A 24,486-nucleotide genomic window follows, 5' to 3' on the forward strand; every position below is an offset into this window, starting at 1 on the left:
AGGGAAGCCAAGCAGCAGCTGAGACAGAGGCTGACAGATTAGGGCAGAAGGGATGAGTCCTTGCCACCAAGACAGCATGCAGTGGTTGGCTCACTGCAAGGACAAAGCTGGTTCTGCACTGACCTGCAAGCTCACAGACTCAGTGGTCCTTGGCTAAAGTCCGCTGACCGAGAAGCATCGAATGGCAGACAGCCAACATTTGGGACACACTAACAAAAGGGCTTGTAGAAAGGAAAAGTGCCGAGACAGCAAAGCAGTGTTAGAGTTCCCTCTGCAGCAGGGAGTTTCCCCAGTTAACTCTGACTGCGAGCATATGCTCCGGCAGGCTGCCTGAAATGTCAGAGATCCCAAAATGTGCCAGGAACACAGCCTCTCAAGTCAGGACCAGGGGCAGGAGGAGAACAAGCTGCGTTAGAAAAATGACAACTTTCTGTAAAGTCAGCTTAATGCTACACCACTAGATTTTTCCCCATCCCAAATCATCCATGGACCTCACCCCAAAATGTAATATTTAAAATCCACCATTTGCATCATTGCTTCCACCTCATTCATGTTGTTTGGTCTCCCACCTGATCTTGAGGCAACATTTTATATCGGGCAATAATCAACTTAAAACACTGCTCCATCCCAGCTAATGCAGTTCACTGCAGCATAGAAGAGCTTGTAGTTTTAGGCTTGGACCATCAAATCTGCACAGCAGTAAGTCACCCCAGCAGCATGCAGAAGGAGGCTGAGAATAGAGGTTGTTACTCAAATGAACAGTGCAGATAAACCCATCTACTTCTATTCCAGACTAGACTGCAGCACATTCAGTGAGCAGAGAGGGACAGGTCACAAGATGCCCAGCAGTCCCTGCACTACTATATACTCTAACACTGGGACTTCTGAATCACTTAAAAGGCTGCAGGTAAGAAACTCAGAAACTGAGACATTATTTCTGTTAGAAACCATACAATGGCTCAATGCAGATCTTACAGAAAAACAAATTCTCTCTGTAAGACTTTTGCCAAGTTACAGTGCTGCTGGGGGGAGATTCCCTTTTGTTGGAAAGATGGAAGGTGGAACATACAGAACGAAAGCATGGATATATCTATTTACATAATTTAAAAGAAGGCAATTTGCAGTGGAGAAGCCCTTTGGAAGTTGTGCCCAATTCCTTGTCACTGGGTACCTGCTCTCACTGACATCTGGTGGGGAATTCCCCACAGGCCTTCTGTGAACACAGCAGTGGTGAGTGCTCCAAGTTCAGGTTTTCTGTTGGAGCACAACTTCCCTTCTCAGCAGTAAAAACTTCAAATATGCCTACCTTCAGATTACCACTGTTGCAGGGAACACCAGATGGGACACTATGGTTCTTTAAAACAAGAAAAAGGGAAGCTACCCACTTCACACTCACTTTTCAATGTCACTGTTCTTACAGGTCTTCTGCATGGTCTCCTGTTTACTGCTTTCACCATTACTCGTTGAGGGCATTTCTGTTGAGGGAAGAACAGAAAAATTAGTAAGATCATTGCAATGAAATAGTCTGAGCAAGTCACAGTTTCAGTGGACCTTAATGAGTCATTTTCATGCCAATTCTTGGTAAGAGAGAGAAGTGACTGATGCTAAGTGTCCCTGTTTGGCAGGGGGCTCTCTCTGGACAGTATATTTCTATGATTCAGGGCTCAAAATACAACCCCTGCCCCTCCAGACTTCGTAATGACCTGACCCTTGCTGACACACCCATTGTTTAAGCTAGGATTTAATTCAGACGGGTTGATGCAGCTGCCACATGAAAGTTTACTTCTAGAAAGGTGGGTTTGGAGCAAATCCACCCAGCCCAGCCCCTGCTTTAAGCCTTTCCTATTTGCTGCGATCCCCTCAGATACAAGCAGAAAAATATATGCCAGGTAACTAGAATGACAGAAGAGTCTGCTCATCATGGCTGCTCCCAGCACTGGAGAGGGTGTGAGACACCAGCTGGAGATGAGAAGATGAACCAGCCCGAGGGCTGTATGTTCATCACGATGGATTCAGGTAAAAGGTATGAAGAAAACAGCTCACAGCAAGTGTCATCAGGGCTGCCTCCTCATCACCTCTGTGGTTGTAGCTACTGAAGCTGATCATACCTACAAGCAAGTGCTTCTGCATCACAGAAAATAAATGTGATTGCCTATCCCACAAAAGAAAATGCCTGCGATAGATATCCTATGTTCTCCATTTAACCATCATGCCCTTGGCAAAACTGCTTCTACTCCCTCCCCCCAGTCCCACTGGCAAGTAGTTATGTCTTGTAGGTACTTTCAAGGCTGGGAATCAAACGCCCAAAGCATGACAGGAACAGAACGGGGAACAAAATTATTGGGACATGTCTCTTCAGGTCGCTGAGCTTCACTTTCCTTCCTAAGGGAGATGGGGCAGCACTGTCCAGCTCTGCAAATGGATTTGGCATCTACAGCTGGAAAGCGCCAGGTTTTATTATTCTCATATTTCCACTAGGTTGCTGCTTACACTTACAGTGCTGCTGGCATTGAATAGAAACCCCCAGTGGTTGAATGGATTTAACACTTTCCCCTTCCTTCTTAATGCAATGAGCTTTGAAGTAACATATGCAAAGGTACATATTCACATTAACTCATTTGCTCTGGAGTCTGAACTCTAGGTCATGAATTAGGACAGATCCTAGAGTTTCCACTCCAAAGGTGAAGGCTTCAGAGCTGCAGGCTTTTCTTGCCATACAAAGGCCAGCAAGGACAAGATCTACCCAAAAGATACAAGTCTCTAGCACACCCTTTCAAAGAAGGGAAGATAAGAAAGCAGTTGAAAAAACCCCAACAATAGGTGCACCTGTATAGTTTAAACACCCAGCAGATGAACACCACCATCACAATGTCAGGCTCTGCTGGCTCCCTCTGTAATACAGCAGTTTGTCTTTCAGTTACACAACATCAAGTCAATCCAATCCCTATCTCTCATCACCATACCAGCTAAGATAGCATTTTTGGAAACTTCTCCAGCTGCCATTAACGACAATTAATTGTGCTGTAAAGTTTCAAAAAGATAGTGTGGTTTTATGTGCATACATATCTGATGACACTCTTCAAGAGCATTAGTAACTACCTTACCTAAGTACTGGCAAGCAGAACACATGGAATATCTATCTGCTCTGCTGTAGTATATAAAGTAACAATTTACAATTTCAACACTCACCGTCGCTGGCCCATTTAGAAAACTCCGGTGTTATTCGAGTACTGGGTGTGCCACCACTAAAAGACAAAAGGACAATTATTAAAGGTTGAATACAAAAAATTTTGCTGCTCAGGAAAAGCTACCCCTTCCACCAAGCAGTTCTCTCTCAATACTTTTATCCATCAGCCTAAGCTTCAAAATGTGAGCAGGTAGCTGGCCAAAGAACATGCTTGTGGCTTCATGGCATCAGTGACACTATTGCATTTCTACAGAAACTTGACAGAATTTCAAAGTGCTTTTACAAGCAACATGTCCTGTCATGTTATAGAGAAGGGCAAACAAGTCCAGGAAACATGCAAGGAAGGACCTTGCCCAAACAGCAAAACAGTGTGTTAGATTCAAGCTATATGAAGGAACTGTCTCCTGGCCTCAGGTCCTCAGTTCTCTCACCAAACACTAAATGTCCATAGCCACGGATAATACCACTACAATACCACAGTCCTGGCTGTGAAGGAACTTTAGCATCTTTGAGGCCCTGCCTTTAGACCAGCATGGTTAAAGTATTGAATGGACCAATGGTTTGGATCCAGTGTGGCAAATGCCACTTTTCTATGGAGTGAAACCTAATTTTGAGATAGTGCTTGCGACAGGCTAAGCAGTAAGAAAACTTCATTTCACTGTTTTATCAATCACTTCAACCTTGACCCCACAGGATCACTCAGTGAAAGAGACAGAGGGGTAATTTAAGTCCTGTTTTATGCAGGGCAGAGGGCTTTGAAAGCAATCCTAGCTCCCTGTTAAGACTCATTTTATTTGCCTGGAATGCTTCCCTTAGTGCCCTGAATGCTGGCTGCCTACATTCTCCACATATGTGGGCAGAGCAGACATTCTGCCCCAACCCAGAAAAGGATTAGTTTGCACACCCGACAACATATGATCAGATGCAATGAAGTCACACACGGGGTGCCAGACTGCTATTGTACCAACCAAGATTCCAATGGCATCACACTGTACTGCTAATAGGCCACATTTCATCATGAAACAAGATGATGTGTAGAGTCTCAGTACAGCAGAGTTTATACATGGCCAGAATTCATCCTCTGTCCAGCACTGTTCAGGGCAAAGATGGCACTGGCTGGGCAGTGGAGTGGCTTAGAGACTGAGAGTGTGCAGGGAGGCTTTACTGAGGTTGCACAGGTAGAAATGAAGACCTACCTATCGGGCTATGCTTCTTTGTACGTCTTTTGTTGCAACCCTTGCACTCAAGTGAACAGGTATTTTCCACAAACTGAGACCCCCCCCCAAAGTAATGAATGCTGTAATTTAGAAAGGCGTAATACTTACTTTAAAACAGCACCTCGGAGTGCCTCCCTTTCTTTGGCTTCACCTGGCTCTTCTCCAGTGCAAGGGATAATGTCTGCCTCTGTGTACCTGAGCACAAAGGGTTAAGGAACATACAGCCCTGCTGCAGACAGTGGAGAGGCTTTTGAGATGGTTAGGACACCATCTGGGATATAAAACAAATTAATTCCAACTGGGAACGCCTTTAAAAAAGAGGGGTTGGTATCCATGAAGGGGCTTGCTTTTAAATTCTTGATTAAAGTTTTGTTTTAGGTGGAGAGAAACAGAAATCTTTTGACAGTAAAATGATGGTACAGCCTCTTGGAAAGGGGAAAACTAGTTCCTGAACCCGTGCAAACCTAACCTGCACTATTTCACAAACTCTGCAGTACAGAGCTCTTTTACCAGTGAAGGGTTTGGGCTTCAGTCTTAAGGGCTGGTACAGATTTCAATAAAACTGAATTCAATAGCTATACATTGCCCCTCATCACAGCTAAGGCAGTGTTTGCCTAAAGCCCTTGCAGGAATTCCTCCTTGATGCCTATTATTACTGCTGTAGGGCAGAAGTCTGCCCACAGCTCTCCCAGAGCTGTGCTGAAAAAGCCTAGCTCCCAGATGGAGAAGTTCCCAAAACCTGCTTTTAATGATAGTTCTGCCCATGAACTGTCTAATAAAAGGAAAAAAAATCAAATCTCTCAGAGTGGAAGGTGAATAGTGCTTACTGCACAAAATCATTGAAAACAAAAGGGTGTCTTGTGGAAAATAAACTCAATTCCTACCCATGAAGCAGGAAAAGCTATCCATATGAAAGAAACCTGGATGGAGGCAACAGATTGCTTATGAAACAGAATAGAGAAACACTAACTGATCCCTTGTAATGTCTCCTACAGATTTCAACCAGGTCTGAAGTAGTGCTGCACCAACAGTAAAATCTCAAAGGGAGTAACTGCAAATCCCTCCTAGTTCAAATAACATGGTAACTGGAGAAGGCTGTATCATTTCCACTAGGGCTGGACACAGATTATTCACCACTTCCCAAGGCAGATGGACCTCTGGATTCCCTCTCAGTAAGAGCCTTTCAAAAACGATACTGTGGTTTCCCATATTCAAGTGTGTCGTCTCCATCTACATCCAGGTCAGCGTCGCTGTCTGGATTCTCCTTCCCGCTGCACATGATAAACCCAGAACCTGAAAGACAATAAAACACATGGATAAGCATTTGAATTGGAAATGAAGTATAGGAGATCTCCCAAGAAAGGTGCTACAGCACCAGTTTGTAGGCTGTCCTTTACTCTTAACAGCCTCATAAAAGGTACCCTCTCCAAAGACTGCACAAGAACACTCACAGAAATGCTCTAACTTTCTAGATTTTATGCTCTAAATGCCCCCCAACATTGAAAACTGAACATTCTTGACTTTTAAATCTCCACATGAATTACTTTAAAATTGAAGGCACTGTAAGGGTCTCTCTCACAGGCAAAAAAACCAGTGAAGCAAAATAGGAAACACTAATTTTTTTACAGCAGTAGTTAATGCAAAATCTACACTATTAGCAGGTAAGAGAATACCACAAGGGCGTTCTGAATCACTCCTTAATTCAGATGCAGAGGGCAGGCAGAGGCTAAAATATTATTAGAAATATCTTTTGCATTTTAAAATGCTTTTAGTCATGGCTTAGACTTTTAAAATTTAAAACATTTCAAAACAGCAAACCTGTTTCTACAAGAGGGTAAAAAACAAAAGTCATACTTCTGTCATTAAGAGCTCCATACAAACACTTATATGAGCAAATTACAGTGCAACTGATCAAGAGTCCTGTTTTTCCAGCAGAGGCAGGTCAGAAACACATCCAGTCCCAATTCCAGCAGAAGCAAGCACTTAGAGGTCCACCTAAGGCTGACTGTACCACAATTGCCACTTTCTAAGGATTTGTACATTTATTTTGGTCCCAAGCACTTTGAAAACTGTAACCAGGCTTCTCTTAATTGAATCTGCACAAGCACCTACAAAGATGAATCCTCGCATGGTATTTGCTGCCTAGGGTTTATTAATAGAAAAGAAACTACAGAAGGCATATTTACTCTTTATGAGAGCTAACATTGAATATGCTCTCTCCCTAAGACTGAACATTAAGCAAAGACCTCCTGAACTCTAGGGTGTTGCAAGGTCCCCATTTGTGCTCAATTCTGCAGCAGATCTAAGCTGTTTGGGCACATAAACCATGCAGACAGAAATGCGCTCACTGCATCTGCCTCCAGTATGTTCCTTCACACAGTACCACTGTCCAGACAGCAGAGGCTCAGACAGTGGTACCTGCTGGAGCATGAAGGACCTGGCACATCCAGAGGGCTGGTGACCTAAGTCTGTGGTAGACCAGGGAGCACATCTCAATTGCAAACATTGAAAGGGTAAGGTAGATATTGCCTTGGCGCTGCACCAATGCCCCGAGAGGGGTATGTTTCTGTACTGTGATTGTGGTTTTAAATGAAAAATACAGGCTAAAATTATTATAAAAGCACTGAATATTCTATTCATGTCTGAAGAATAAGGACATTCCAATGTATTATGACAGCATTTTCAGGGCTACAGATGCCCAAATCTGTTCATCCCACTGGGTTCTCACCAGCACACTTAAGATGAGCCCAGAAGAGTGAACTATATTTCTAACAGTCTGCACCTGTGCAGAGAGCAGGGCAAAGCAAAGGTCTCATTTCCAAGGATACTATGCAGACACGGCTCTTTACTGTCGCTCTCCAGGAACGGATGCTCTCACTGATTCATTAAGCCCTCAATAAAATTTGTTTATATGGATTTGATATTTCTCTTCCCTGAATATCAAGAAGGTCCTTAACGAGTGCCAACTGTAGCATGACAATGATTTTAAGAATAACCTTTTCCTAGAAGCATAAACTACTTTTCACTTCAAAGTAACTGCCAGCCTTAATTTTTAGCAGAGGTAACACAACTAGCACCAACAATGCAGCACCCATGTCTGTGCCAAGTACCATGGGAACCATGGCCTCATGACCCAGTAGGTCAGCCCACTGGGGCAGCACTTTTCCAGCAGACCCCTTTCAGGCTGTTTCATATAGTGACTACAAACTGCCACCCAACACGTGTCATGAGCTGCCTCTTCTTGCTGCAATGGCTCATCTAGTAAATCTTGACTCATTCAGTTCATCACAATGTTTGGGAGAAGATTTAGAGGGGTAAGAGAGACCTGTCAAAGAAGCTGGACAGTCTTTCAAAGCTGCTTTAAAAGTCAAGAGTGGGTGATGGGGTGGTAATTTATAGGCATGGCATTTAACCTGCAGTAACACCATCCCCTGCACCTGGCATTACTTTAGCCCATCACTTCTCAAAGGCCATAAACTTTGGACACACAGGTCTTCATTTTTCTTGTAGCTGTGGGAGACACAAATCATGCAAAGCTGGAGCTGTGACTTGGCCAGTCCCAGGAGGTGATCTGAACATTAGCCAGACAATGAATACTTGGAGCAAGTGCCTTGGTGGGGGGGGAAGGTGGTCAAAAGAGTGAATGTAAGTGGGACCACTCCACGTATAACTGTCTCTGCAAGGATGCCAAGCACACAGCAGACATGCACCTTTCCATCAATTTTGTTTCCAAGTGACTCAAGCCAACTGGTGGTTTATGGCTAGAGCTTAAGACAAGAAGATCTGCTTACTGCAATACAGTTTACAAATATCAAAGCACCTTGACTTCAAAATCCTTGTGTCCTTGCTCTCAAGACCTTTGTATTTAAGAAAATCCCTTTTAAGTCTGGAAGGAAAATATTCCAGAGCTTTGGCAGAATCTAGCTCTATTGCCTAGCTGCATTGTCATGCAGCTTCCTACGCAGGGAAGGTACAAGGGAAGGGTTTGGATAGTATGTGTTATGATAGCAAATACACATTGGGATGATCTGAGAGAGCCTTTCAGTCAGAGAGGATGGCACAGCAGAGAAGTTCATAGGTTAAAATGAGGGGCAGGAGAAAGGTAAATTTTCTTTTCTGATCAAACAAGGACTCCCAGACAGATGCATAACGGAAGGCACAATAAGGTGATCCAACTCTCAGTTTTTCACATAATATGGTATTTTTTTTTATGTGACCAAGTGCAGTCCATTGGTAAAAAACAATGGTAACAAGTAATGGTAAAAAACAATGACTTAGAAACGGTATGCTAAACAAAGTAAGCTCCATGAATAAAAAATACTGTGAATACAAGTTGTACTATCAGTTTTAGGACTTCAGAAGCTGTTTTAAATAAAAAGGAAAAAAAAAAACCCACAAAATATGTTTCTCATGCAAATCAAAAGATCCATAAATGCCAGTACTGCCCTGCACACAAGAAAACACAAGAAAAAGAACAGGATGCAAAGCTTGGCCCAGCATCACCTGGGGAATGAACCACCTGGTGTGCAACAAGTCCTGTGCAGCAGGGATGGATTTGGAGGCCAGTTCCAGTGGGATGGGGTTTGGTGCCACAATTTCAACCTGACCCTCCTTGTCTAACTTCCTGGGGTTGCTTCCATGCACAAAGCCAGTGAAAACACCCACACAGCTGTTCAAATATTTGACGTCTGAACTGCTTGACATTATTCATTCATCTCAGGCTCATTCAAACCAGATTTCTGGACAAGTGCTGTTATAAATGGATTAAGAAGACCACTAAATGCAAGGAAGGCCCAAAAGGATCACACCTGCTTCTCTCTAACTCAGCCCAAATGTAAAGAGGGCTCACAACTTCCAGCTTCTGCTGGTGTGTATGCTGCCATCCAGGAAAAAGGAAAAAGTGAAATGGAGTGCAGAGCACAGGAGCTTCCAGAAGACCCCCTACCACTCCACTCGGGTGATTTACAATTCAATAGTGTGCACTGGGAACAGGGAAGGGTTCCTCCAGCAAGGCTCTGCTTCTGAAGGTCACACAGTAATTCACAGACATCAGCAACACTGCCTAGAGTGGACCTCTAAAGCCAGTGTGCTATCCAGAGGTCAATGCTTGGGACCAGAACTTTATCTCCATGTGTTAACAAAGTGAAATCTGACAACTGAATGTTCACTTGTGAGTTTGACCTAGGAATTCATAACAGACATGATGTGTTATTCACAGAAGCAGCTGAGACTCTCAGGAGTCACCCAAGGCCTGAGGAATGCAATACCACATGTGAATTTGAAAACGCTGCTTTTAGATGAAAAAAGAACAAACCCAGTGCAGATGCTCCTGTACCTTTGCTGTTCCTTGTTGATAATTTTTTTGCTCTTGCTGTGCATTTGGTAGGAGGCAACCCCTTGTCATATGCTGCCTGCACCAATACAATTAGCCTTCTGATGCTAAAGCAGCACAATTCTCTGACAATCTTAATCCCAGCTGCCTCCTTAAGGACCAGACAAACAGGAGTGAACAGGCAGGTCAGACACTGGGGCCATTAAGCAGAGAAAAAACAAAGTTACAGCTCTGTCTCCAATCCCCATTGCTCTTGTAGCCAGGTGCTCTGACAAGCAATTCCAGCACTGGTATTGAGTGGCACTTCTATAAACCCTGTGACAGTCTGGGAGACAAACTCGCCCATCAATCAGAATGTACCTATCAACATCACTTACCTAGCACTGTGTACACAGCTTTCTTTGCTTGCACTGGCCTCAGAACAGTCTGCCTGAGCACTAATTCCAGGTAGTTTCTGAAAAATTTAGGTACTCTACGCAAGCAACAGTGTTTCTGAAATACTGACTCAGAGGTCAGAAAAGCAGGAAAAATTCGTGTGCCTCTTAAGGGCTGCCAGCTTCAAGCACTGGCAGGCTACAGGAATCAGCTGAGCTTGAAAGAGGAAACACTTCCCACTCCTTCCATGTACCTGTTAATAACGTCTGTAGATAAATCTCACCAGAAATCCTTTCCTTCCTGTTTTTTTTAAGTTACCACAGCACTTCTCTTTCTCCTAAGTTGTTCCCTATGCCTCAGCATCCTCTCTGACGTCTGCACTGTTTCTCAAATCTCACTTCTTTGTGCAATCCTCCCGGTAAGTGGTCACCTGAACAACTCTTGAGTGAATGGTGGCTCAGGCTAAGATCAAGAATCATTAACATGATATATAAGCAAATTCACAGAACAGATAGAAGGATTTCACATTCAAGTTCCACCTTTTCTCCATCACATTCAGTGGCAGATGGTCGAAGTGACAACATATGCTGCTTCAGGTGCTGACAGCACTGCTGACTCCTGCACAGGCTCAAGCTCACACAGAGACTGGCAGTCTTAGGGGTAGAATGGTAAAACAACTAGAACACTGCAGACCCAAACGGCCTCAGCCTAATTTCATGAGCACAGGTAGGAAAACACAGATGTACTGTGCCCCACCTCCGCTCCTCAACTCCCATCTAGGCAGATCAATTTTGGTGGCCATACAGCTGTTCTGTAAACATTTTAAATTGTATGTTTATATTTAATTATCACTCCAAAGAAAGCCAGGGAAGAAAACTAAGATGTCAGTATTGTTATTTGCTCCACCATTATGAATGCAGCTATTAGATGCTGCTCATGCAGAGGATCAAACTCATCTGGATAACTAACAGTTTGGCCCCCAAGGAATGGGGATGTGTGTGTGTGAAATCTATACTGTAAATATTCTAGAAATCCAGAATTCTGTGTAAATTCCATAAATGGGTCTAAATTCAAATCCATCTCAGAGGCATAGAGCTCTACTGGGGCCTATTGTGGCTGGGAAGAGGCATTCATTCTGCTTGCAGGTAGCATACATGGGTTCAGCAAGGAAGAAGAAAAGCCTTCCATAAATCTCCAGAACTGCAGCCTTTGCTAATTACACTCCTTGCAGTGACCCCGTTCTGTACAACCTCCCTTTCCAGCACATTCACTCTATTTTCTTATCGAAATGTCACTCATTGGCTTCTTGGAGAATAAAAACAATGAAGGCAATAAAAGTAGTTTATGCAGACTCACGGCCAGGCCTCACATACTTCCGAGAAAGGCTCTAAACTGGGTTTATTTCATCATCTGCTGAAGTATCCCAAACTACTACTAAAGAGGACAAGGTGGCATGGATGCCATTTTATTTGTAAGAGGCGTTCTGGAAGGAGAAAGCCAGTAAAAATTCTTGAAAATGAGAGGAAGGCAGAGATGAGGCCATGTTGAACACAGGTCTTTCTACAGATCCAGAATGCCTCCCCAGCCTTATTTTTCGACAGTGAAATTGCTCCCCCACTTTTTCCTAGCACCAACAGGGATAGAATAGTTCTGGTGATGTTCCCAGCCTGCTGCAGAAAAAGAATGACATTCAGAAGCCAAGAAAAGCTGCTTACAAAACAAGGGTTTCATTTCTCTGGAGCCAGATCCATTTAAAGCTAAACGGTGATTTACCTGGAAAACTGACACCCAACTGTGTTGTTACAGCACACACCTGAAACAGCAGATGTATCCATCTGATGCCGTCTATTAGCTCCCACAGAGGCACAAATGGGCTGTCAGAGACCTGACTGCTTACCAGTGTGGATGCTTACAGGGATCTTTGCTAACAGATCACAGCAACAGCTGCCTTTAAAGAAAGGGGCCATATAATTTTATGACCATTAACATAATTTTGCAGCAGCATACTGAACAAAGGGCAGGCAAGCGCTGCTGCACAGGGTAAGAGCCAGCTGCTGCAAGGCTCAGGAAGAGGCTTTCCACCCCTTGCAGCATTGAGGAGTATTCCAGAGATGTCTTTTATGCCTCCTGTAACCCATCAGGTACAGACTATGGCCACAGAGGGGAAAACACACTCGGACCAGAGGTCTGATCTGATTTGGCATTCATGGCTGCCTCCTAGAGCTGGTGTGATGCACAAAGGTAAGAACAGACTCATGTCTATCTCAAAGGCCGCTCTTCTAAACGCAGAGCTGAAGTACAAAAGCAGCAGCAACAGCCATGGTCTTTGCAGCTACAGCTCGTTTTCCACAGTTAGGGAAAGGTGGATCTGAAAGCTTTTGTTCCCTGGGGAGAGGGTGGAAACAAACAAAAAAGGAAGAGGGAGAATTAAAGTAATCTTGAATCACTAAGCAGATTCACATCACTGGATCAATAAGCACCACTGACAGGGATCACAGGAATGTCGCAACTTTGCCAATAATAAAGCAGCACAGCAGAGCTTGGAGGATGACTTTTCTAAGGCAGCCGAGCATGAAGCAGCAAGGCTGGTGAACAGCTGAAAGTGACACCCTGGCTTACATCGGGCTGCTGCCAGCAGCGTGGCTTGATGCAGTTTGCTTTAAATAATGATGAGCACAGAGATTGTATTCATGGGGGAAAGGCAACCAAGGACTGGAAAAACCAAGGGCTGAATTTCATAGGCCAAATACATGTGCTCTTCCTCCCAAACTAATTCTTTTCTACGTTGGAAAGAAGAAAGAAAAATCAGTGCTAATTTAATCAATTGATCAGTCTATTGATTGCAAAACTGGAGCTGCTAGTTAGCCATGTGCTGTAATGCCCTCAACTCTGAAACCACAAAACACACCATTGATTTCTTCACTTCTAGCTCCAAAACAAGAAATAAAAGTGGGCTTTCAGTGGAAAAACAACTTCCTCGTCCAGGGAGAAGATGCAAGCAAAGAAGAGACGCCAGGAAACAGGAACAGCCACATCTTGCGAGGTTCAAACTGAAATTAGTTACAGATGCAGTCACAGTGTCTTGTGTAAACTCTATCGATTGGGTGGCTGACAGTCTAGGGAGCCTCCATAGTAGGACAATCAATCCGGCTGCAGTGTCACCTGCCACTTTGCTGAACAGTTGACAATGCAATTATCCAGTGTGGAGGCAGGGAGTTGGCGTGTGTCAAACGCAGTTAGCCACTTTCCGGGCACTACTCGATAATGCGTTTCACCGCCGTGTGTAGGAGACGACACGCGGAGACAGGAGCTGTTTAGAGCCATTGAGACCTGTGCTCCCTTTTTCCTTTAGAAACATCTCACTGCCCCTGACTTAACAACTGTATTCTAAAATGCTATTAAAATCACGTCAATCAACTATTGTGTGCTTAAGGCTCAAGTTTGACCTCAGTGTCCAAGAAGTAGGTTGCAGTTCTAGCAAAACTGCAGACGCTTGAGGGAAAAAAATTAAAAATTTATCAGATTACTATCTTAAGGCCTGGTATTTTCAAAACCACAGCTGACAGACCACTAGAAAACTGGACTGCAGAGCAACCAATGTCTGATATCTACAAAAACTGAAATTTAAAGGAACTGTCAACTTGAAACCCAGTCTACTTCAAAAAATTGGGTAGTTTCAGGTGCTCTACCTGCTCCCTTACTCAGTTTCTAATTTTCATGGGGTTACAACTGCATTTTCTGTTCCCCCTCTTTCCTCCAGGAAGGGAGTGAGAGACATCCCTTTTCATCCCCCAAATATGATACATAATACTGTAAAATGGAGAGACTTGCACTTCTTCCTATGGAAAATCTTTTCCTGGTTAGAGTAGCTGTTTGTGTTACATAAATCAACCACCAAGGTTTAGTTGGTTGTGCTCCTTTCAACTAATGCATTCTGGCAGCTTGAGCATAAAAATTAGATTCTTAGATTTTTGTATGCATTCAAGTTAACAAAATTGTACAATGAGAAATTTTAATGGCTATCCTCACCAATCTGTTTTTTTCCCCAGTTAAAATGATTTTCACTTTGTCAAGTCCCATTGATTACTTGTGTTCCAAACTGAAGAAAATGCTGTTCCTTGAAGCACTATGTGAAATTCAAATATGCATGACATTGGGCATCAATTACATGGCAGACCATGCTGGCTTCTGTATGTAAGATAAGAGTTTTTCTCTTTTTAAATCACATGCTATGCTTATTTGTTTTTCTTGCTCACTAGAGTAAACATATGAATATACAGGACAACACTTAGGAAACATTTATTAACCACAGCATCCTTCAAATTCTATAAGCAGACACAAACTACAGAGAAAGAATCATGCACAGCCCATGTCATTATTCTATCTAACACTATGCAAACAGATTTTGTTAGCATTTTTAGGTCAAGTATTACCTTATGGGCAAGTACATGCTCTCAAAGGAGAGAGGTGCAAACATTAAGGAGTGGTTGGGCTACTCCATCAGACCAGTCCAAATTACCATGCCTCAGCAATAGAGGGATTACCAGGATTACCACTTTTACACAAGTGCTGAGGTAAAGGATACAAGTGCTCTCAGGCTCAGCAGACCTCTATAAGGGGCATAAGGCACAGAATGAGCACTTGAGAAACATGAAATCTATACATCTTGCCCACCTGGAAGCTTACACCAGGTAGAAGTGACCAGCAGAAGGTAGCAACCCAAACACAGGAAGGTTAGAATTCAAAGACTGAGAAGCTGGGAAGGATGTTCAGATGTACAGACACATTCACCTTAGAGAGGGATGCTGACACTGGAAACGTGACAGAGAAATGCACTGAATTGAGCTCTTGCTAAATGAGAGGAAGATTAAGAATTTCATTACAGCAAAGATTCCCTATACTCTTATCACAGACTGCTCTTGCATCCAAGCTGAAGTTTGCTTTAGCCTGCCAGGGTAAAGTGAATGAATTCTTTCTCATCTACACAGCAATAGCAAAGATGATTCTAGTTACTAGACCACTATTCCAAAAGGTGTAAATATGCCAGTGACATCTTCCATTTCCCACACAGTCTCTTAGGAGAAGTTACACATTCACTGTTCAGCTCAAATGCTTTTGCTTGCATTTGAGTAGATCAGTTTATACCCTCTTACCAGTATAACCTTAAATGCAGCCTGAATCTCCTGACATGGAAAAAAGGAAACTCTCCTTGCCTCTCGGAGCTTTCCTGAATGTCTCATCATATTTTACCTGAAAAAGAGGCCACAGCTGGCTACTTGGCGAGATTCTAAAGCAAGACTTTTAAGGTTTGTCACCAGCTCTGCTAGTATCTTTTTAACACTAGAAATAGTTTTTTAACACTATTTAACAATAGAGAAGATACTTCTCCATGCTTCAGTTTCCACAAGTCAAACACAGATTTCAAGAGTTTTGTTGTAGAATTCCATTTTCATGAAATTGCACAGAGGCACACAAGAGAATTTTCATTCTCTGTTTGGAGCTTTCTGCCAGGTAGTTACCAGACCCAAAAAGTCACTGTAACCTCAAAAACCTGCTGTTGAGGTAGGAGAACTAAAAAGTATCTATTTAGATTCTGAGGCCAGGACCTCACATGTGATAAATTATTCTAATGTTGCATGGATTTAGGAGAACAAACTGGAAGAGCATACAGCTACTGCTCCAATGCTTTTTCTGGGACAACTAACCTACACCAGATGAAGGTTGGCCAACAACACTTGCTGCTCAAACTAAAGCATATCTTGATTCTGTGGCGATAGAAAGTTGACAGTGGGAGGACTGCAACCATTTGCTAGAAACTTTTAAACATTTTAATACAGTCCCACTTTCCAGGCAGCTGCCCTAATTGTACATGACATGATATCCAATGCAAATGGACACCCAAGAATAACTGTAGTTTGTTACAGTTTATAAAGGCTTTACCAAGTCTCTCTATGCATACGCTTATTGTTCTTTTCCCTTGGTAAGACATTAACAGATCCAAGCCCTTTGCTAGCCCGGGAGGAGGGCAGCATGGAGAAATAAAAAGAAATACCAGAAAAATAAAGAGAAACTTCAGAGTTAAGTAATCCCTGTGTGTTTCTCCTTCTTCAAGAGTATCACAATCTATCAGACAGATCGTTGTCATGTTGATCTTTCTTAGAAAGTATCCTTCCCTGAAAATGCCCTGCTTGCCATTTCAAAATTTTCAAAGTCTTTCTCTCTTCTGTGTTATTTTTGATGCAACTGATCTATTGAAGCAAAAGAAACCCAAAAGAGCAGTGGTGACTAGCTTGCTACTGCACCTAGAAGAAGGCTTTTTGGTGGGGGAGCTGGAGGCGAGGAGGACAGGGCAGGTGGAGAGAACTTAGCTATGATTCTTCAATTCTTTCATATCTAAAGAGGACAGCAATCTCTGTTCTATCAGACCGCACGGTTCGTGCTTTAAATGGTACTTGCTGCCAGCTTGCTTTCCCTGTCTCTCTCCCTTTGAAGCAGACTGGACAGCTTCCTCAAGCTGGCGTTATCACTCCCTCTAACCACTCTTGGCAGGCAATCTAATTCCCCCTGAAAAGGTCACCGCCATTTTAACTGCCTTTCAATCACATTAAGCACGCTGCCGCTCGTGCTCAGAGCACTGCGCCCGCAGCTCTCCTGACTGAGGTGCGATCGATAAACTGACATCCCGCCCCACACCCAGCTCCCCAGCCGCCCCAGCCATGCTCTCCTCCTTCCCCTCTCCAGGAGAAGCTGCCTCCCAGAACGGACAGAAAGAGACCAAGTGACAAAATCCTCTCCTCAAATCCGAGGCAGCAGAAGGGAGCTGCTAACCTGGCATTTACTAATCTTTGTCCCATCTGTTAAGAAACAGAAGGGTGCAAGCATCCCCCACACCCCCGCCTTCCCTAGACCTACAGAGGCAGCAACTTCACAGGACAGTTTGCTTAGGCACCAGTCCAGACACCTTTGAAGCTGTGTTACAAAGAACAAGCCTCCCTCAAGCTTCCCTCAATGCAATCATTACCGTTATCTCTCCCCCCGAGCTGCTTTTTTTTTTTGCAGTTACGAGTTATGTGTTCCACCCATCGATCCCTGTGTAAGACACTGTTTTAAGTCCTCTTGCCTTTTGACTGTGCTAAGCCGTTTAAGAGATGACAGCAGCTTCTATCAGTGTGAAGCTGATGTGATTCTTTTCAGATAAAGCACTTTTTTTCCACTTCCCCCCCTCCCTTCCCTTCTTTCAAGTAAGAAACATACACACAAAAAGAGACACCGAATCTTTCAAAGAAAAAAAAACCTTTTGAACTTCCCTCAGGAATTCTTTAAAGGGATAACCTTACAGTGTAAACACTGAGGGTAATGTGGATCCATTCTGGACTGGAATAGAAGAATTGCTGCAAATATGTTGCGCATTAAAAAAACCCAACAAACCCCACAACAGAGAGGAAGCCACTTGACACTTTCACTCGCGAAGCCTTGTTGGCATCCTAAACACAGAAACTCATTAAAGATAGCATGAAATAATCCTGTGCAACGAAGAGCTTCTGAGAGGGATGATTCAGAGACGTGGGGAGAGATAGTTGCTGAATGTTCAGGTATTTCAAGAGAAATTTTAGTCTTGTGACACTGTACTGAGGCAGGGGAATGTTTGATTATTTTATCAGTATAGTTTTTCACTTTGAAGTACAAGCTTGATTTAAACAGAACTTGGTATTTCATGCTGGTATTCTTATGCACCTACCCCCAAACAGAACCACAAACTCCCCGAAAAACCTTTACTTCAAGCAGGACCTCTGCTGAAACAAAGTGGTTCCAAACACTATATAATTGCCAATAATCTTAATTTACACCCTGCATCCTTCCAGTTTTGGAAAGCAAATTGAGTGACAGGAAATTATGCTTTAAGAAGCCAGGAGGACAGCTAGAAATACTAAACATTTCCTGACTGAAATCCTTCAACAAACCCAACAGCTTCAGAGATAACGCACTGATCCTTGCACTTCTCACTTCTGTCATATTCCTACTTGCTTCCACAGCCTGCTCTTTCCAGCTGCTGCCTCAGGTATGCCAAGCTGTGGCAGCCAAGCAGGTGTGCTTTGGCTCTGCTGCACTAGACCTGACTGGGGGTTTGCAGCTGTAACACCAAGAGAGAAGACAAAGGATTTCCTGCTTCTAAGACAGCCCCTCTGGTTAGAAAAGCAAGTTCTCCCTGCAAGTGATCTGGAAGCAGGAAGGTGTCATCCTGGGAACTTTACAAGTGAGAGTTTCAGCCTGTGATTGCTCCCAGGTTTTAGACCATCTTCCAGACAATCCAAACAAGGTTGTTCATTTGCCTGATGTTCCTGTTTTTAAGAAGAAAAACCCCAAGGTCTCTCAACCGTACTCCAACTGCGAATCTGTCAGGATTTTCCATATAATTGGTAAAGAATTTTCCTCATGTTGAGAGTGATATGAACCTTGTCCACTAACCAAAACTGATAAAAAGAAGACAGGATGTGTGTTAAGTTTGAGTCACTGCTGTAATGCTGCCCAATGAACTTATGTACAACACACACTAGCCCCAGTGTCCTGCTCTCCCTTCGCCCAGCTGTGACATCTCCTCAAAGCAACGCACCATTAAAACTGAAATTAATGAGACACATGGCCATCTATTTTCCCCTCCGGTTTTATGTATTTCCCCATGTCATCTCTTTAGACACTGGTGACATCCCTGTAGCCTGGCAAAGGCTGTCTGGCATTATAAAAGACCTTTGATTTCCACATCACTGCTACTTCTCAGCAAAGGGAACAGAGCCAAATGCAAAGCCTCAGGTGACGGGGGTTAACGAGGGCCTTGCCAACTCCAGACAAAGCAGTTTTAAGCATTAGAAAGCATCTACAAAACGTTGTGCTGTGCTTCAGGGCTGTAAATTAAGAATTCTGTCTGGCAAGAGCCAACACTGGCAGCAAAAGAAGAAAGACAGTCACCTTAAGGTTACCTGAGAGTGCCCATAGCAAGTGAGTGATGGAGACCAGTGAATGCCAGCAGTCAGAGACAATAGGAGAGTCACAAAAGAGAGCATGAAAAAGTGCAACTTAATTAAAAATAAATGCAATCAGCCACCTATGGGAGATCACTCCAGCTTTGCTTCAGCTTTCCAAATTTCACAACAACTTCTTGCACAGAGTAGGTAGGTACCCTGTTCATATTGTCTGGTTATCCCAAAGTACTGGGTAGGAAGCTGGTAGGAAAAAATTCCCCTCTTTAGGGAAGAAGAGACTTGTCTAGAGAATCATGGCAGCTGTTGAATCCAGCTGTCAGCAGAGGTGTGTTCCAGAGGAGGAAGGCCAGGTGCTAGAGACCCGTCAACTGCTCAGGTATCAGGAGTCCCTTCTTTAGGAATGGCTCTGCCACAAAAAGCTGCACAGGGATGATGTTTCCCACTACAAATGCTACAGGGAGCATCTGTACATACATTGGGAGCTGATCTACAGACAGCTTTCATCCAGCACCATGAAGGGAAGGAGTCTAACCCAAAAGCCTTGTCAGCAGGGTGATTACAGAGGGTTTTAGAACTGTATGTGTTGTATTCTGCTTTTCTCCTGGACTTCCAATCTTTTCCTGGATATGTCCACGTAATTCTTGAAGGTGTCACAAAGGTCTCAAAAAGGAAAGAAGAGAGAGACCTCATACTGCCTGACAGAAGCAAGGCCATCTTTAAGTATGAATGAACTGCAGAAGTATCTGTTCGTGTGTGTGTAGCCATTTGCAGAAGTTACAGAACTGATGCTAAAACCTAAGTTCTAGTGGAGGAAAGCAAGTGATCTACGTATTAACAGCTAACACATTTGAAAATTCCTTAAAATAATGAACAAAATGCAACAAAAAGCCAGTACTTTATATTTACCCAGCCTAACTACGTGAATTACATGCATTTTGTCCAGCTGAGCTGCATTTGAAAGAAGATCTCCATATGACTAAAGCAATATGGAAGGTTCAGATCACACTTCAGTGAGTTAACTCAAAAACAACTGGGAACATTAACCAGGTGAAGACAGCATGATGTCCACACCAAAGGAAGTGGAAGATTGTGCTCTCCTCAAACACAGGTGTTTGGTGGGGGTGAAGGAAGAAACCACTCATGCACAAAAGGGGAAGAAATTAACGGAACAGCTTTTTCTAATCAGGACTAACAGTGACAACAACAGAGGTACATAGACATCCCATGCCTCCCCGGTACAGACTGTAGTGTCTATACTACATAAAAAGAATCTAAGATCCTGGATAGTGTCATCAGGCCTCTACCTGGAATCATGCACAGACACAACTCTGCATGCAGTCACAAAAAAAGTCAGGCTACTGACACAGGAGGATGCAACAGTGTGACCTTGACTGGGTGTCCTTTAAAGCCCAAAGAAGCTGCTTCTTCAACTTTGTGCTCCTGATCATCTGTTCTGCTATAACCCAGCTACAATTTAATTTCAGAGGAAGGCAAGAGCAGATCAGGAGTGCCTGGTTTTAGCTGAGCACACGGCTAGCTTTTAAGTCCAACTCCCTTATGCAGTAGCCCTTCCCCTTTTTAAATTAAAATCCAGGCTGATATAGGAAGAGATCACATCCCATCCTCTTTATTGAACGAAGGGAGCAAGCATTCCTCCTCTCATTAAGCATGCGCTACGTGGATTGCTTGCGAGAGTCTCTTGTGAGTGCCTGAGGTTCATGCCAACGAACAGTTTAGTAAATCCTCCTCTTCGAGGCCAAAGGGCTGAATGTAAGAAAGGGGCCAGGTTTCTAGCTAAAATTACATTCACCAATAAAGCTCACGAGAGGTCAAATTTTGCCATAACTCACTCTCTCCTTGGTAACTGATTTCCCCGTCACTGGGGAAGGAGCAAGAGGAGGAAAAATAAAATGTGTTTGTCTGAGAGCCCTAAGGGCTTGCAGTGCTGGAGGTGTAGAGCAGGTTCCTGGATTCTCATTTATCAACCTTAAAAGGGATGGAGTGATAAATGCACAACTGGCCCTTTAATATTTTATGCAGGTGCTAAAGCGACTTAGCTGTCACCTCCAATACATCACCAGAGGCTGATACACCAGCTTTCGTCACTCCAGGCTGGGAATTTTTACAATTTCATTTCTATTTCCCTCTCTTCACATATTTCCATGTATTTCTTACTACGTGAGAGATATAAAATGCTATTTTCCTCAAATGATCTACATATTCCCTCTTCAGCCACATTTCTTGAGAAAGAAATAACCCCATGCTTTGTCCAAGATTTGCACAAATTTTGACTCTCATCACTCAAGAGGGACAAAAAACTGAAATCACTTTACTTTCTGGCAAAGGCTGATGGTTCTGCCTTTTTGTGGAAGGGAAATTCCCATGTCCCTCCCTCTAAAGATAGGTAATTATCAACTTCCACAGCAGAATGGTTTACAAATGCCCCCAAAACACTGGCGCACCTCGAAATCCTCCCTCCAGGAGAGTAGTAGCCCGTATCCTCTTCTGCCCACACCACTCGTACTCTTCAAAGCGGTTGCCGTTCTCGTTCTCGATGTCCACAGAGTCATCCTCAGTCATGCATGAACCTTCTCTCTGCGTGGGGTAAAGCAGGGGCAGAGTGTTGAGATGCATGAAATAGCTCTTTGGGGTTCATAAGTCATGGTGGGATGGGGAGGAAAAGCTGGACTGCTTCCAGGACAGCTAAGAATAGAATGTACAACAGGCTCTATTCCCACCTCTGCTCCTACTGACCTAAACTAGAAATAAATAGGTGCTGGAAGAACTTAACAACCCTAAGATCAAAACAAGTTGCAAGTTTCGTATTTTTACACAAGGAAATTTAAGGTCTGGTTCCTACAACAATGCTGGTGTTCATTTCAACATGCATTCTCCTGCCTTGCATGCAAAATTCCTCTATCACAGAGGAACATACATACCACAGATTCCTTTAAACCCTAGAACGAGTGTTCTCCTGTAACGTATTTCTGGGGCATACTGATCAAAATACACCTCTCTCTACAATATGCACCTCTTGAGGCAACAAGTCCTCTACTGAAGCTTCTTTCTGAGAAACATGAACAAAAAGCCCTACAACACAACTCTCTCCCTTCCCCCAGGGCTTGTTTTTCTTTCTTCCTTGCTGTCTTTGGGATGAACAGCAAGAGAATGGTTCTGCTTAAATGCACTTCCTGGAGTAAGACAGTCATGCAACTTTTACAAATCCCGGTCTGTTACAGTAGAACCCAACAAACAATAATTCTAATGTTGCCAAAGGCACAGATCAGAAAGAACTCTTCTTCTGGTGCTATACAGGATCCTTGAAGTCCTACAAAAGACTTCATAAACTTCAACAGCTCCATCTTTACAATCTACAACTTAGACTTCTGTAAGAGCGAAAGGGTGTATGAAGTAAAAAAGTTACTAATGCAACACAGCAGAAAAATCCAGAAGAACCAATCCTCCCAGGCAAAGAGAAGTGACTACAGATCTTAGGGAGACAGTTAGCATTGCCTGCAAGCTCAGCAATGTTAGTTTTTGCCCCACATTAGGTCAACTGCAGACAAAGCTGGGAGTAGGGAGAAGGGAATGGCAGCTGGTGATCCTGCTGCGCCTCTACCTTTGCAAGGCATTGTTCCACATGCCTACTCATCTCCTCCTCGGATCCTGACAGAGGTCGGCTGCAGAGGGGACATACCTGCCCTTCGTCTTGCTTCCTCCGTTTCATTTTTCCAATCCGAGCTGCATGCAGAAACCAGGGAAAGAAAACAAACAAAAACAGAAGACATGTCAAGTTTGTAGATTCAGTCTTTATTTGCTCAGGTCCAACTAATAAACCTTTGGCAGAAATGGTCAGATTTCACACCAGAAAATCCCATTGCAACTCCCAATTCTGACCTCTATAAACAATACAGAAACTGTTACTTGGTGCTTTTCAGAGGAGATCTGTAACTTGTAGCTGAGCACTCTGATTCCAAAGAGGCAGCTATTCACAATTTAACAACTAGGATAGGGAATACCTGCTGCACATCCCATGATAAGTTATTAAAATGGTTAAAACCTTTCCCTTGGAAACCTGAAATTGTTTTCAAAGTTGAGTGATCAAGCCACTGGATCCTGTTTTGGATTTTGCCTTTTAAGTCTGAGGCCCTTCCAGTAACACATCTATTCCCTCTACACAAACTTGCTTAGAATGTAAAAGGATGATGCAGCACCTGATAGCCTTGGACAAGGTATTTAACAATCACTTCCAGAACCACAGAGCCTCCTCTACACGCTGAAAAATTCCTTCCCAGAACAGCACAAACAAGTCAGAGCACCATCATGGTAGCAGGTAACATTTATAGAAAGGAAAGACGTTTGCTGTGAAAAACGCAGCACCCATGCTAGATAGCTTCTGGCTCTCTACTGTTTTTATTTCATGAAAACTGGGGGCTACACTGCCTTCCTGAGGGCATGCTCTGGAAAACAAACATGCTAGGAATCATGCTAATTAGAAAAAGCAGCCAAGGTAGCCTGTTGCTTAATCCAATAGCTGGTTAATTTGAGCCATCGTTTAATGTGATCAAAACATCTGGAACCAAATCATTTGCATTAAAAAGAACTTCTGTCTTTTATTATGATGGCTTTAGGCAGGTATTACTGAATAACTCAATCACTGGCTGCAGGAAAGTCACTGTTTAATTAATAAGGAAGGTCAAAATTCTGAATGAAAGACAAGAAAAAGCCCAAGGAAAGCCCATGTGATAATGAGAGATGACACCACCAAAAAGCTGCGTTAGCCAGAAATCGTTACTGACATTGTGGGCACTGCAGCATGCTCTGAAAGCCTTCATGCCTGAACACTGTGGGATCAACAGCTCCCTGCAGCCAACGAGTCATAGAAAGCTGCTGGAATGCCAGGATAAGAAGGATCAGTGTTCAGGAAAGTTTCTGTCAATTGTTTTCTGAAGTGCATCAGTTTAGAGCACACACATCAAGTGAATTATAACATTTCAGCTGAACACATCAACACACACCTGCAAGGCCTCTTTCAAGACTTTTTTGTTGGCTTCCCTGGACTCAGGACTCTCTGGGTTAGGATATACTTTCCCACAGTCTGGAACTAGGAGTATTCATCATCCCCTATACTCCCTCATGCTCCAGCACCCAGCTTCAAATTATTCCCTGGGCATTGTTTTTCCTCCCTGAGATATCTATGTGGGAAAACTCCCTGAAAAATAAATCTCCACTCCTCACATCTTGGAAAGGATTCTATAAATGTGACATTCCTAGAATAAGAGACAGCAACTTGAGACCAAAACAAGAATGTTTGTGATAGCTGCCACTTTGAACAACACATATTCTCAAGTTAACACACAGAGCTTTCATCGTTTGTCTAAATTTTATTTGCTGAAG

General features: G+C 43.3%; 1 protein-coding gene across 4 annotated transcripts in view; it reads right to left on the reverse strand.

Moving 5' to 3' along the window:
- The window catches only part of RNF220 (ring finger protein 220), a 218,107-nt gene that overhangs the window by 26,003 nt on the left and 167,618 nt on the right, over positions 1-24,486 (reverse strand). For 2 of the 4 annotated variants that reach the window (XM_085067768.1, XM_085067769.1), the window contains 6 exons: positions 22,709-22,830; positions 21,552-21,684; positions 5,601-5,697; positions 4,513-4,599; positions 3,190-3,245; positions 1,397-1,475 (listed from right to left, as the gene is read on the reverse strand). In XM_085067768.1, coding sequence (XP_084923894.1) covers positions 1,397-1,475; positions 3,190-3,245; positions 4,513-4,599; positions 5,601-5,697; positions 21,552-21,684; positions 22,709-22,830 — 574 coding nt within the window. The remainder of the gene's footprint in view (positions 1-1,396; positions 1,476-3,189; positions 3,246-4,512; positions 4,600-5,600; positions 5,698-21,551; positions 21,685-22,708; positions 22,831-24,486) is intronic. The other 2 variants (XM_085067770.1, XM_085067771.1) reach the window with 1 other exon arrangement.

Source organism: Lichenostomus cassidix, chromosome 8, assembly GCF_008360975.1.
Source record: "Lichenostomus cassidix isolate B80296 chromosome 8, HeHo_3.0, whole genome shotgun sequence".
Taxonomy (NCBI): Eukaryota; Metazoa; Chordata; class Aves; order Passeriformes; family Meliphagidae; genus Lichenostomus; species Lichenostomus cassidix.